General features: G+C 36.8%; 1 protein-coding gene across 2 annotated transcripts in view; it reads left to right on the plus strand.

The window, feature by feature from the left end:
- The window catches only part of SEMA3A (semaphorin 3A), a 165817-nt gene that overhangs the window by 138032 nt on the left and 11799 nt on the right, over positions 1–15986 (plus strand). For both annotated transcript variants that reach the window (XM_054271284.1, XM_054271294.1), the window contains 3 exons: positions 3496–3587; positions 6308–6349; positions 11847–12004. In XM_054271284.1, the coding sequence (XP_054127259.1) occupies positions 3496–3587; positions 6308–6349; positions 11847–12004 (292 nt within the window). The remainder of the gene's footprint in view (positions 1–3495; positions 3588–6307; positions 6350–11846; positions 12005–15986) is intronic.

Here is a 15986-nt window from a genome sequence, read left to right on the forward strand (position 1 = left end):
TGAAAAGACAGAAGTTCCTGTCTGTTTCAGGCAGTGCAGGAAGATTTGCTTAAAACTGAGCTACAGCTTCTAGGTAGTTATCATTGCATACACTGGCTATTTAGTTATTATATCTAGAAGTTCTTAGGTAAATCAGGCAAGATTTCCCTCGAAAAGAACCTAAATGATAATTTTTACCTCTGAGTTTAGGGTTTTCCTAAACCACTAATATTCAGGTGTGTGGTAAATGCTCAGGATTCCATCCAGTGCTGATGATAGCCCTGCCCACAAACTATAAGAAAAGTGTTGCAATTGCCAAAAGATATTTCAGCACTAAAATCCTGTCTTTCTAAGTGCACAGTGTCTTTATTTTTTAAAATACTACTTTTGCCCATAGAAACCACTCCTCTTCCAGCAGGAGTCATACCCTCATGGGACAAGAGCAGGCATTGCAACACCCATGCCTGGAGCCGGAGCACAGAAGCTGCTTCACGTTCCTCTGAGCTCACTGTCCTTATTGTGGTTTTCAGAATCAAGAAAAGGTTTCTTCCATGTGGGGAGAAAGGCAAAGAGGCAGCGCTGAGCCCTGCCTGCCTTCTGCCAGAGAGCTGCCCTGAGCCAGCTGCTCAGAGTCAGAGGAATCACAAACAGATACACAATCAGCATGTTTTACTTCTTCCCAAGCAGAGAACTAACTGGGAAGGAGATTAGGGACTCTAGTCACAGTCCATTTTCCCACTTGGTGATCTGAACCTATGACAAAGCCAGAATTATACTCCCTGGGGTATGACTGGGTTTTTCTGTGCAGGTCTGTCCCATCAGATTAGATAATATTTCTCTGTATTTTCCCATTGCTGTTAGAGCAATCTACATTATTCCCATGTGCTGCTGAACTGCACTCTGTTGAAGAAATACTTTTTTTTTTTTTCCTTTTCATTGAATAACTGATGATAATTGAACACAACATAATTAATAGCCATCCAGTGTGGTCACATTTTCCGTTCCTGTGGGGGAAATCTTGAGCTGAGCAGTTTCTTTCCCACTCTGATTGTACCAGTGTGTTTCACAATGAAAATAAAATCCTATCAGTGTGCTTGAAAGTAATCAGAAAAACAGGATTTCATGCATATCCTGATGGTCTAATGTTTGGCATCCTTTGGCACAGTTAAAGTACCTCTGTCAGTAAAGCCAATTAATAACAGTAATCTTATCTTGCTAAGCAGAGCCTATTGATCCTAAAGGAGACGCCTGATTCTGTTTGTGTGAAATTGTTTGAAATACTACTCTGTAAAACTTGATGTAGGAGTCAGATAAAGCTCCACTTTGGTACCTGTGGCCTGACCAGAGTCTCCACAGTGATTAACTCAGCGTATCTTTGACCTCAGAGGCTTTCTCGAGATCAGGCAACTGTAATTGCTGCAGGAGCCACTTAAAAGTCTGACCTTTTGTTGAAACAACATTATGGGAAACTTGTGTCTGCTCAATGCCCACTCAGTCTGTTTTATGAAAAATCTCCCTTTATTTCTAGGATATGGCATTTAATGTTTTGTGACTGAGGGCAGTCCTAGGCCAGCACAGAATAGAGGTGCGACGCTTTGCTACACTGCTATGTTTATTATGTCAGAGTTCCCTGTTCTTCACCCATAAAATGTATTTTCCTCAAAACCACAGTCATCATATTATCAGGATAATTAAGGAAATTAACTCATCAATTAAATCACAAATATAGCTACTGTTAGATTTTCTGTTATTCTGAATTACTCTGTAGTAGAAATGTGGATTTTTTCTTATTATTTTAAAGTTTATATTGCATTTGTTCTGAAACAAATGCAATATTTCTTGTTCTAAATATAGTCAATCAGTTGCAGTGATCATAATGAAAACCAATCCAAACTCACTTATCTAGTATATTTTAGTAGCTTAATTTAAACATGTAGATGCCTAAATAAAAAGAAAGATGTGCTTTGCTTTGTTGTTGCTTTAATAACTAACACTTTGTGTTTTTAAAAGAATGTATTAATTTGTGGCTAATGAAATAAAACAATGATGTACATATTCCAAGGGAAAAGAAATTGCATCTTTCTAAAATTCAAAAAATATGTATCTAGAAATCAACATCTGCTTAAAGGGAAGCAGATGGAAAAAATGAAAAATCTCAGTTTTACAGGATATTCCAAGTTTTCTAGAATACTTAAATACAAAACCATGTAAAGAAGTTAAGTACCAGTATTTTCCTTTTGATTCAATAGCTTTTAAGTCAGTTGCCCTATAAAAACATTTCTAATGCCTGTGATTTCTTTGTCTCAGTTGTATGTGCATTTTAGATGTAGAGGTAGAGTTGTCATCTTTTTATTCAGAAATTTCAGCTAACACCCACAATCTATGTATATATTTATAAAATGTATATATATATATATATATGCTTTTGTGTAATTGATGGTTAAATTCATGTTTTAAGAATGTCAACCTTTATAGTTATTTGAGAATTTTATCCACTTAAAATGCCTTGTGTTTTCCTAAACCATTAAAGCTGTAGGATGTGCAACATGAAGCGTCCTTGGGGACATAGTTATTCTACCTGTGATACATTTACATGGCACTACACTTGGCTGGTTAGAAAGAAAAGTCGCGTACAGATTGTTTCCATTTCAGAGAGTCTGCAGTGATGTGTGCCAGCCCAGAAATGGTTCTTTGTGTTTTTGTTGTTTCCTGGAAATTGTGCTCGTAGAAACAAAGAAATAAATTACAGATGCAGAAGCTGAATAACAGAGATGGTCTTTAGTCTCAACCATGTTCACAAAGCCAGAGGCTGTGGCTCTGGAATTTCCAGTGCTGGCCTTGTTCATTTTAAAGCTTGTTGCAAAACTCAAAAAACGCAATTTGATATATTACCAAAATGCTGGCACACACCTATTTCTAAACCAAAGGCACAAATTTTATGCTTTTCACCCCTCAGTGAAGAACCAGCATCTTACACGCAGAGAAACAGAGATGCCTTAAGGAGCTTATACGTCTTAGATACTTTGTTTGACACTGGGAAGATCGCAGGTACTTAAGAGACCTAACAGCTTCATCTGTCTAAGAACGTTTGTCCAGATGGTTTTATAGCCATACTGCAGCATCTTCACATGCATTTTAAGAAAGAAAAACATCATATTCAAAATGGACTATAAAACACACCTTGGTAAATTCAGAGCATTTCCTTCCCCAGTCATGAATCTGTCATTTTATACTGTCACCTAAATAGTATTTCAGTCCTGTCTATTCCTTAATAACTATAATAGTATGTATTTTCTTGGTTGCATTTTGATAATTCAAATACTTAAATGTTCTACTGAAATTCGTTGTTTTCTGAGGTTATTTTAAATAGCAGTTCTTTTGAATGAGTGCTGAGAGAAATGTAGCTTCATAGTCTTTATATGTGAAATAATTATATGCTACAAGAAATTCTGGCTGCTACAAAGCAGAAGTATTCATCTTAAACACCTGAAAATACTTTTTTTTCCCCTTTTCAAGATATTGGAACAGTTCTTAAAGTGGTTTCAATTCCTAAGGAGACTTGGCACGAATTAGAGGAAGTCTTGCTGGAAGAAATGACAGTCTTTAGGGTAAGTGCAGCTAAATTTCAAGTGTCAGGTTGTAGATTTCTCTGTGGACAGCTGCAAACTCAAATTCTTGCAGTCTAGCCAAGGAATAGCCTGGCATACCCCTCTAATTAGCTTGTCATTTAGAGACCCCGACACCAGTCAAAATAAACCTTGAAGCTTTCAGTGCGAGCTGGAGGTTAATGATAAAAGAAATGGCATTCTGGGCTCTTGTTCAGTGGTTTAAAAAGAAAATTAGTGTTTCTGAATCTTAGAGCTGTTGCATGCTGGAGTTAAATACCTACCTGTGTGGGTCTGGGGATAATGCCTGTCTGTTTTCTCCCATAGTGATATGCAATATACAAATTTATAAATGCATCAATTCTCAAAACTATTCAGACTATCAGCATATTGTAACTAGGAAGATTCTATAGCTAAAACAGTGATCTGTGCAGATTTCATATGCTTCATAATCTGAGGAACAAAGTGTTTCAAAGGTCACTTTGGGGTCTCATTTTCATGGTCCGACACAAGGCACCATAAACACCCCCTAACTCTAATACTTTTTGGTGAAATCAATCTTCTCCATTTTTCCTGTTTGAGCCACCTAAAAAATACAGCATCCCATAGGCAGCCCTGCAAGGCAGGACTGAGTAAACCTTTCAAACACTTCCCAGACAGAACCCAGGGATGTCTCGTGTTTTGTACACAACAAGGAATCATTTACATTCCCCGCGTTATTCTGTCAGTGCCGTTTTATGGCACCACTTCCCATCTCCAGGCAGCTGGGGGCTATCCCTGGCTGGGAGCACGGGGTTGGTGTGACAGTGTGAAGATGCTGCTGGCACACTCCAGGAGCCTCTTGTGCTGACAGAACTGTGCCCTGGCCCAGCCACCACGTCCTCATCAAACCCTGTTGCCATCCCTTCACCTTTTTTTTCTGAGCAGAGACAATCTTGTCTCTGTCAGCCATCTAGCTGAACAGAGCTTTTTGAGGGCATTCCTGATGTTACTGGTACCAATCATGCTCAGAAACCTCTGTTCTGAGTGCAAGATACCACTGAAAAATATGTGTCCCTGTTCTTGCAATCCATGGGGTTTTTTGAGGACAGAAATCTAGGGTGCTTTTTTATATTTCTTAACATAGAAACTATGAAAAGAAAATGAAACAAGTTTGTTTGTTTTTTTTTTTTCCTTTTTATACATGCAAAAGTCATTACATGAACACAGGGTAACTTGGAAATTGTTGATAATATAGGAATCTCTTCCCTGAAACTGAAAATAGAAGTGCCAAGCTAAAGGAGATCAGAAAAATATAAAAGTGAAAGAAGGAAAATAAATGGAATTAATTTTACTTCAGAAAGGTTTTGCAGAAGTAGAAAGGTTAATGGCAAATTCAAATTTTAAATTTTACTTTACATGTGTATTTTTTCATTGCATGAAGGTATTTGGGTGTTCTGATTTACTTGAAAGCTCAATTATCTCTTTCGACATGTATTTAAGCCTTAAAGAGGGCATTAATTTATTTCAGTGGAATTAGCAGAATTTGTGTGTATAAGATATGAATCTTTCAATAGGGAATTTCCAACAGATTTTACAAGTCCCTCATCCAAATGTAAGTTTACTTTAGTTGTAAAGAGTATATGTGCATCATGAGCAATGGATTTTGATGTTAAGCTGCAATGTGCTGAGTACAATGCTTTTCATTTAAAATTCCACAGAGCAGAAAGTCTTTCATATCTGTTACACTGATAACAAATGCCTCTTTAAACCCCATTTGTGCAATATTTCTCTGAACAGCTGAGCAAACAAACTAATGAGTTCAATTTTCATTCAAATGTTACATTTAATTGATGATTTCTAATACAAGCTCTATTAACCCCTCTGTAGGGCGAGTCCATGCTTACCATGCACTGACCCATATCAAATTCTCTCAGGATAAACAAGTTGAAAACTATACAAGTGTAAAATCTTAATAAACACTTTATTAATGTACACAACCAAAAGTATGATGATCAAAAGTATGATCAATAGCAGATTTCTAGATGGAATAAAGTTCATGCAAAACTGAGTTGCACACTGTCTAATTATTCCAATTTTAAATTAAAATCCATCCAAGAACCTAGACCTAGAAGTTGTAACAGTTGATTAAATGTTGGATATTCCAGAGTGCAAAGAAGCTCTTGTTCATTTTGGTTGCATGTTCTGAAAATGCATGTAACTCCTTTATAAGTGAATAGTGTGGAGCAGTTAAAAAGATTATACTTGGGATTAAAACTTGTTCCTTTGAATAAAATGTCACAGGAAAGGGGCTTTCACCTTGATATGCTTAAAATGAGTTGCTTATTTCAGTGTTATTACCTTTAATAGATAGTATCTATGAATTTTGATACAGCCATTATTATTTTCATTTTACCTGGGAAGTCCTTGAAATGCAATTTTAGTCTTAAGCGTTGATGCAAAATTCAAGATGTGGAACTGGTGACAAAGTGATCACAATTAAACTCTATTCATAATGGAAAATTAAATACCTACAATCAACATAGCAATCAAAGATGCACCCAGATATGTACATGCATTCTAATTCCTTTACAGCTAGAAATTATTCCACTGCAAATGACAACAAGGACTATTACTAGGGAGTTTCTAGTTTAATTTCAGGGGGTTTACCTTATGCAAATAGTGTTGTAACAGAATTTTTATGTTTATAGCTCATTTTAAATTTTAACTCTGTTTTTCCCTAGGAGCCTACGGTTATTTCAGCAATGAAGATTTCCACAAAGCAGGTAATATGTGCACAAATGTTAAATACCTTTCAAATATTTATTGGTCTCTGTCGTCTAGAGACAGTAACTTGGCAGTCAGCAGAGACATATTAATTGCAGCAGCAGCATCCCATCTCTTTACATAAACAGCAGTAGTTTCTCAGGAAAATGTGACATGCAATGGGGAAAGGAAAAGTCTAGTTTGTGTTACTGACTGGTAAGGTGGAAACTAAATGCAAACTAACCAGCTGTCTGGTGGATCTCTAGCAAAAAAATAAAATTAAAAGTGCACATTATAGAATGCTCCCATGACAGAGAGACCCAAAAGGAGTGGCCAAACTTGGTGCCTTTCTTTAATGGGACTAGTTGTAGTCACTGAAGAATAGTCTGGTACAAAATGCAGATGGTGGAAGCAAAGGATGGAAATGAGACATCCTCCTGCCTTTCTGTCCTATATCCATTCCATTGTGTCATTCAGCTTTGACAAAAAATCAACAGATCTGATGCAGTCTAAATTTCCAAGGCCTTCTGGTTCAGTGATGTGGTTAAGAGAAGTGTTTCACACTCTAAAATTTATATTTCCTACTTTCTGTTGAGTACGCTAATAGCAAGCTGCTTATAGAAAAAACGTGTACTATAAAACGAGACCATAACTAAAATGAACGGAACTTCTTGATGGATAGAGGTAAAGTTTTGTCTGACTTACAGTAAAGGTGTTTCCTGCATTTCTAAGCAAATTTGTGAAGCAGTTGATAAATTATGCGGTTGTGCAAAGAACATTGGTTTGCAGTCCAGGAATGAAGTGAGTATTAGGGGCCTATCTTCCAGTTTTGCCTGGAATTAGGTGGATGGATCCCAGCCACTGACATTTCCTGTCTCAGGAGTCTGAGACATAAAATGCAGTGTCAAATTTAACTTTTTTTTTTTTCCTTTTTCATATATGTGCACTTTTGGAAGCTAATTTGGTAAATATAGGGAACTTCTTTTTGTTCATGTCACTGTCAGGAAAGAGGAGATTTGGTATTACTTTCAGGACTAGGTGCACTAAGAATTGTGCACATTATGAGTGAAATTTAGTTAATTCTACCTCACTCTATACATTATTAAACAGAAGTCAAATTCATTCTGTAATGGACAGAGGCCAATATTATATTTGAAATGCTGCATATTTAACTCTGAATTCACTGTCTTTAGGAAAGTTGTCTGAAAGCATTCATGTATTTGACAGAAAATGTTTGGGGGGGACACTGTTCTAACAGTTTACCACCTCAATCAGCAAAAATGGCAGGACAAAGAGAAAGATACTATTGAATACTGGGATATTTAAAAACAGACCTGTCAAGTTGTATATATGTCCACATCATACCAAAATACTCTGATTTGGATTATTTTTATAAGTACATTCCCTCAAAGCAGCCAGTCATATTTGAAAATTTGACCATGCATTTTCATACAGCTTTTCCTCCAAAGCATCTTTAGTTATTCAGGAGAGATTACAATTTTCCCTGAGTTTTCTGAAAACAAATTTACACTGCTAAAATTGTCTGAAGCTAAAAAAGAGCATAAACCACAAGTTATTCAGGCAGAGTAAAACTCATGAAAAATCAACCAGCCTCAGGCTAAAAATGACAGAATCATGATACACTATGACAAGCTTTTGGCAGTATGCATGAAATAAGTATATGGCAACATGTTTCCATTTTACATTTATGATTTAAAAATACTGTAGTTCTATAACTCAAACACTTTACTCATTGTGTTCTGATAAGCAGGGTGGTTTTCATGTAAACAGCACGATAATTCTATGCATTGTGGAAAGCCAGAGCATGAAATGTAAATAGTAAAACCAGCATGTTCTATTGAATGCCTTAAAATAATCACTTCATTTTGTTTCTTCACTAACAAATCTTTCATCCAATTATAAAAATATGGTACAGGGAGTTTCTCCTTATTTCTAAATGTTTTACTACTCTGGTGGTTCAAAGCTACCTCTTTTGCCATCATGCCAATATGTTATGTTACAAATTACTCTTCCTAAAGACCAAGATCTACAAATTCTTCAGGACCAGAACTTAGCTTAAGTTTTAAATTATATTAAGCTCTAAAGCTCCTGTCTCTCTCTGAGTCTGCATTTAGCCCTTGAGCAAGAGTGGCTTATGAGTAAATTTAGCTTTTATGTGCAAGACTAAGCCTTAATACATTCTTTTTCCACTCTGCTGTCTTTAACTCGCAGGAATTGTGTCTATATTTTCTCACTGAAGCTACACATTCCTCCTGATTGTGTTCAGAGCCCTAGGCTTGTGTAACCTTATCACTTAAACACTTTATGCTTTGTTAGCAATAGACACAAACCTTCAGAGCATCCTTGAGCCACTGGAACACCCTGCAGCTGCCTCAGCTCACAGCCCTCTGGGATACATGGTACCTCTTGGCTTAGAGCTGCCAGGTGAAGCTCCATAATTTTTCCCTTATAAACATGGAAGCAGGCCAAAAAGTCCAGCCTGGGCTCCAATTAAAGGTGACTTTTTGCAGAACAACCTCTCGCCTTTTCCTCAGGGTCAGTCAGCTTTGTGATGCTCCTTCAAAAGCTGTTGGGTTTCTGGTGACATGGGAAAAGGACAAGACCCTTGGCTGAACAAGTCCTTGTCTGGTGAATTGCTACAAAGAGCTTTGTTTCTCTTGTATAAGATTTTCAAGCAAAAGCAAGGCAGACACCTTCAGAAATATCTCAGTGACTACTTTTATGGTATATTTCACCAAGTACTGAATTTTATTCAGAGATCAACATTTCTGTTCATAGTGAGCCTATAGGAAGGACCAGCTCAAAATGGATATATCACTTAAACAGTGGGCTGAACTGCTCTGCATTACTTGTCAAGACATTAAATTAACCAAATGGTACTTGAATCTCATGCTCCCTAAAGTTCCTTTAAAGATTCTGCTGAAGTTCTTCCTTTTATGCATTATATTTTCCACATTCTGTTATCCCTTTATCTGACTTTGTCTGGGGAGAGGCTGCTTGTTTGGGCAGCACTGTGGGGCCAACAGAAACCACTGGATTGCTTAAAATATTAGTCTCCTCAGTTTTTCTTGAGTTCTGATACTTGTGCAAGAATTTTTAGAGGACAACTTTTTTCTTGACTCTCTGGTTTGATCTGATAATCTCATTCATTAAATTAACAATGTCTTGGAAAAGGTGGCTGAAAAAGCAGTTTGACTGTGGTATGGCAAAGTAAGGTCAGACCATTGATGCAAGTAATTCTATTTCTATTTTCTGAATTTCATACTGCCTGGATTTTTTTATATTGTTAGTGTCCGGAATAATGATCACCAGCTGGAGTCTAAAACCATGATCAGAAGAGCAGCAATCGAGGCAGCAGCCTTAAGGCTGTGCAGCACCTGAAACATATGCTGCAGCTCACTGGCTGAACTATGAACTTATCTACAAGGAATATAGTTTTTAAGTATCCCTGTTTTGGCCTCATTTTTTTTTTTTTCTTAGGTTTCTGGTCATTCTTTAATTCTAAAGACATTTATAAGAAATCAGGGAGGAGATTTTTGCAAAATAAAATTGGTTACAGAGGTACATAGGAAACCATTACACCATTCTTTATTTTCCCCTGTGCATTCTCCGGGTTGATTTTTATATTAGTTGCACCACACGTTCCTACATGCTTATACAGATATTAATGCCCCAATTACACAGGACTCAGATCAATACCATCTGGACATTTAAGATACTTAACTGAAGCCCTAATTTGACCTGTGCTGCCTCCATAATCAGTAAAGAGAAGAGGCTTCCCTTGAGAAGCAGTTAGGTCACCTAAGATTTGAATTGCTGCTCTTTTTACTGCAGGATGTAGCCCTAAGGTGGGTATTTGATTAAGTCCTTTCAGTTAGAGAGAAGCAGCTCATCAAGCCTGTTGTGTGTCCCCTCTTCTCAAGGCTACAGCACTGACTGGGACGGGTTTGTACAGTTCAGGCTTTGTGCAAAGCCCTGTGTGGTCAGAGATTTTTGCCTGGAGAATGTGGGTTTACAACCCAGCTATGAAACTGTAATAGATGGAAGCAGCTGCTTAGAAAGGGTTTAGTTTTCAATCTGCCAGTGAATTTTCCTTTGGGGGCTTTCCTTGTCATATGTTCCTTGAGAAAATACCGGTGTTTATATAAATGCACGGGATGTTTCTGTTACAATTAATATGGCTGTATAAACTGCCAAGCTGCTGCCTCTGAAAGAAGTTAACACCACACCTCTTATGAGTGTTTTTGGTATTGCTATCTCCTGTTATCTGGTCCTCGTTATGTCTAGTTGGTAGGTGACCACTGCCATCTTCCATCCCTGCATTCCCTGAAAATGGTGCCTCTGGGACATTGCAATGCAGGAGATGAAGAATTTTGATAACATTTCTTGAAATCCTATTTTTTTTCACATCACCTTTATGTTTTCAAAGAAAGAAAAATGAAAACACATTTGTATTTTCTTCATGGGACTGCTTGGAGTAGGACCTTGAAGATAGGTATTCATTGGTCTACTGTGGGTGCTGAGTGTCAAGGTCTGATAGCAAAATGTCAGTGTTTCCAAAGCAGAAGAATTATACCCTTGAATCTTTGTGTATGTATTTATTTAGTGTTCCTCTAGTTTTGCATCCCAGTAATACTTGTTTTCTTTGTGAATTTTTCCTAATCTGAAATATCTCTCTGGGCTTTCACATAGGATCAGAAGTTCAGTTTACTCATATCCCTCTGGGGCCAGCTTCCCTAGTGGACCACATGAATTTGATATCAGAGAGGAAATTGAGAGAGACAAGATATTCTATTGTGATGCCATGCAAGGCTGTATTTCATTTTGCATGCATGTTTTTTTTATTTACTTCTGCATTTGAACTGCATCTTCTACTCAACACTGGTTTTTATCCAAAACAAAACAAAACCTCTCCCCTCATTAAAGATATGTTCTAGTTAAATCATGACTTATAGAAAAGAGTACAAAACATTGGAATTACCAGGCATGCAAAGAAGTGCATTCATAGCACCACTTCCAAACTGAAATATCATAGCATCAGTATGAAATAATTTACTTCGGGTTTCCCCCTCACATGCATAAATTGAAGTAATGCTAGGAAATGTATTTTCTTTTTGGTGCTGGTTTTCTTTTTGCTCAAATTCAAAAGCATCTTCCCTGTTGTGTTCTGTCACTGACTTTGGGTGTTTTCCTAGTGTGAGGATCTGAATACAAAAGGAAAAAATTGAAGAGTACTTTAATTTTCTTTCTGTTTAGGGAACCCACCAAGGGCTTCATGAAAAAATAAAGTTTTTTCCTATTTGATTTTTTTTACCCTGGGGACAATTGTGTTCTCATTCCTCTGCCATACATCAGGATCATGATCTTTATTGTATTTGAAATGATCCTAACAGATGATTATAATAACATTTTTATGGTTTCCTAGAAAAAGAAAATTGTAATTTGCGACATTTTTTGAACTGGTTTTTTTTTTTTTTTTAAATTTTTTTTCAACAGCAACAGCTCTACATTGGCTCAGCCACTGGAGTTTCACAGCTTCCTTTGCACCGCTGTGATGTGTATGGAAAAGCTTGTGCTGAGTGTTGCCTTGCAAGGGACCCTTACTGTGCCTGGGATGGCTCCTCCTGCTCACGTTACTTCCCCACTGCCAAGAGGTAGGGACAGTTCTGCATATCTGCATGGTTTGCTGTTTGTTTTAACTGATGGTCTCCATATGACCAGAGGACTTTGGAGATTTTTTAGGGGATGGTTAACTGGAGCCCTTTCTCTTCCAAAGAAAACATCATTATGGGAGCTACATGCAATATGAAGTCTTGGTTGATTTAAAGTGACCACTGCTACTTCTTGGGCTGGCTTAAAAAGCTCCTGTAAGAAAACATTCAGGCAAGAGTTGTCTCTGAAATTAGCTCTTAACTTTATATTCATTTTTAAACAGCAAAAAGAAAAAAATTCATTTTCTCTAAGATAATGACGGAGCTCAAAATCAAAGAAAATCACTACTTGCCAAAGTAAATTATCTTGCATTTTCATGAATTCTGATTCAAGAGAAATACTTCTAAAATATTTGGAGACTGATAGACACTCATCTTTTTTAGTGATATATAGCATTATTGTTATTATTCAAAAGTATAACTTGTATGTGCTGATATGTGTCCAGGTGCTGCTGGATCAGAGCAACCACTGTTCTACAGTCCCTCTGCACTGATGCTAAAAGCTTTGCAATACAAACATTGGTGGAAAGCTGACTCCTCAAGTCAAAAATAACAGTTTTGTTTAAAATTTACAAGTCTAGTTGCCTGATCTGAAGGTTTAGAGTACTAATTTCTTTGCTTCCCCTTATCTTTGAAACTCTTTCCCTAAAAGTATATAAGCTAGTTACTGAAGAGCTCCTGGCTATTGAAGTAGAAATTAGGAATAACTGAACTGGTAAACATTTGCAAATAGAAGCAGACATTGGTGTAGTTTAAGATTCCCTTGATAAATTGAGTAAAATGATAAAAAAGTGCTCACATTAAATTGAGTATGCCAGACATATTGCATGTATGAAGAAACAAAGGATAAAAGGATTTATATACATAAGAGTTTATATACATGAAATTAATTGTAGCAAATACTTGGTTGAGAGTGTCAGAATGCCAAATTCCAGGTTTTGATTGGTTCTTGAGGGAGATGAAATGTGGTAAAGGGTGAGAAGTTGTCACAGACATTTCAGATGGAAGGAATTAAAATTTTGAGGTTTGCATTACAGTGTATCCTAAACATATACTGATGACAAAAGCTGCTCATCAGGTTCTATTTTTGCACCAGGAAACAGAGTTAATAGGAGAAAAGCTTTTTGTGAAATTCTTTAGAAAATAAAGAACCCATCCCAAGAGAAGAGCCAGTAAATTTTTCTCAGCTACATGGGCTAAATTCTTTATTTTTGCTGGTAGCATGGCAGTTTCTCTGGAAGAGGAAGGAAAGGAGAGGGAACAGTGAGGTTTCCAAGGACAGTCTGAAAGATCGATTTGTTCTGAAAAGTTCTTTAGTATTAGAAATCAATATGATTGAGTATTTTCTCTGAGCCCAAGGTGACAGTAAGATCAGGAGTCACTAAATCACTGTTTTCTGCTACTCTCTATCCATTCTGAGCCCAAATTCCTACTCCCAGCCAATCTCAAGATCCATAGGGCACATCATTCCTCTTCTTACACTGGTGGAAGAAATAGGGTCCTTGTCCTTATTGTTCCTTTGTTCCTTATCTCTCCAGCTTACTGCTGCAGATGGAGCTCACCTTGCCATCAGGGGTAAAGTGACTGGGACCTCTTACAAGGATTTAGGTGTAGGGGTTACTGGGGCCAAACTGGGTTGCACAGCTACAGGAAAAACTTGGGGTGCAGAATTTACTTTTCTGGAGGCCACTGTGAAAGGAAAAGTTAGTGCTGTGAAGCTGGAATCTGAAAAATGCATAAGAAAAAGCTGCTGCCTCTGCCACTTGCCCTCAGTTCTTCCTTGGCAGCAGCAGCAGAGTAGAGGTTTGTGTTACTGGGAGAGAGGATCCTCTGTTCACCTGGTACCTGCTGTACCCATTGCCTCAAGCCAGCTTGGAATGCATTGATGACAAAATCAGCATTGCTGGAAACAGTTTACACGTCAACATTTTCCTAATAATAAATTCTTGTCATTTTAGGCTCCAGAAATATTGGGAAAATGGATTCCTGAGGCAATTGTACAGATGTTTTATTCATAGTTGGGATTAGGGTTTGGGTTTTGTTTGTTTCTTTTTTTCTTCTTTTTTTTTTTTTTTTGAGATTTTATAAGCTATGATTTTATTTGCTTTTCTTTCTTTGTGCATTTTACAAGTCTAAATGACAGTTCAGAGCTCCTGTAGTGTGACCACTTCACTTTACCCTGTGCAGATGTGTTCTGGTTCATATTTCATAAATCATTGTGTTGATACAATGGTGATATGTGCAACATTTTCCTGAAATCCCAACTAAACATTTCATTCAAACTCCATTGACAGTAATATGAGTCTTCCCACAGTTTTCCTTTTTACAAATTGCATCTATAAATATACTGGTAGAAAATTTAGGAAGGGGTAGCAAAATTTTATGGCTCCTTATATCTTGGGTGTGATTTTGTCATTGGTAATGAGTAATACGAAGATATTGGAAATTATGATTAATACATTTTTTAATCATATATCATTCAGCAGAAGATTCCTTCTTACTAAAGTGTTCAAAGATGTCCTAACTCATAATTCAAAAGAAGTTTTTATTCAGAAAAATATATTAAAATGTTTATCTAACTTTTTTTTTTCTAAAAAGGAAAGCTTTTGCTGTACTTCAGGAAATTACTTCAGGACTTCAGGAGTTTCAGGTTTAACGTTTCAGTAGCTTTCAGTGGAAAAGAGTATGGTTAAAATCTTTGAGGAAAGAAGGCTCAGCTGTGCAGTTGTACCTCTGTGAGAACCCTTGGTGTGAGCTGATGCTGGGCTGTTAGTGAGAGCCTGCAAAGAGGGCTGGTGTGGAGAAGAGACTTGGTCTCTGCTGCAGAACAATGGCTTTTAAAAATGTGGGCTGCTGTCACAAGGGAGGGACCAACAAGGCTTTTTACAAGGCTACTTGACTTTTGCATATCCGTTGCTGGATACCATAATCTGAAATCACAGCATTGTTCAGCAGCCTAATCCTCTTTGTTCTCCTCTAATTTTGCAAGCCCTCAGGCTTTCTCCGATTCCTAAAGTAAAGTACTCACACTTGAAACACATCTTTGTTTGCCTGGTTCTTTTTTTCTTTCTTTTTCATATGAAGCGCTTTTCTTTGGCTCAGTTGAATTTTGTGTCACAGCTATTTAAACAAAACTAGGAGCAGACAAAGACAGAAAAACACATGCAAAACAAAACTGTATTAAAAAGCTCTCTTCAATGAAATACAACAATTTTTTTAGCACAGATCAACATGTTTTTTAAAAGAACCAGTAGAATTCAAACTGGGAGAAGAATATACTGAGTTTAAAAGGCATTCAATCAAAGGTAGAATTCAGACTCAAGCTACAAAAGAATATAAAAAAAAAATAAATGGCATTTGAAAATCTTTCTTTTGAAGTTTTTATTTTGTTTTTCCTGAAGACAATTTAGAACAGTTTTGTAAAAGGTTTTATCAGAAATGTTTCAGCGAAACCCATGGTAGCTGAAATGATCTATGCTTTTTAATTTAAATTTTGTAGAAAATACAGCACTTTACCATTCTTTGAAAGGCACCCATCTTAGCATTTCATCTATCTAAAAGATGCTGCAGTACTCAAAGTATTCTGAACTTGCACAAATGAGTACTTTTGAAGCATGTTAAACCCTATTGTATATATTCTAATGCTTCAGCAGTCCCTCTGTGTGTGAATCAAGTAATGAATTTATCTATGACCAGTATTGCCCACACAGTTAAAATAAACTTCATATTTTATTTTATTTGGTATTTATTTAATACTAATAATTAGCATTGAACATTATTTATTTATTTAGTATCTTAGTGCAAGAGGTATTTACCAGTGTCTGAAGACTTCACCTGTAAGTGTAAAGCCTGAGTCTACTGAGTCTACAAAATGATAATGATAATATAGTAGTGACAATATGATTTCCTTCCTAGTGTTGTTTAG

This window comes from Melozone crissalis, unplaced genomic scaffold, assembly GCF_028551555.1.
Source record: "Melozone crissalis strain CALT ecotype California unplaced genomic scaffold, PUWL_Pcris_2 ptg000004l_1, whole genome shotgun sequence".
Classification (NCBI taxonomy): domain Eukaryota; kingdom Metazoa; phylum Chordata; class Aves; order Passeriformes; family Passerellidae; genus Melozone; species Melozone crissalis.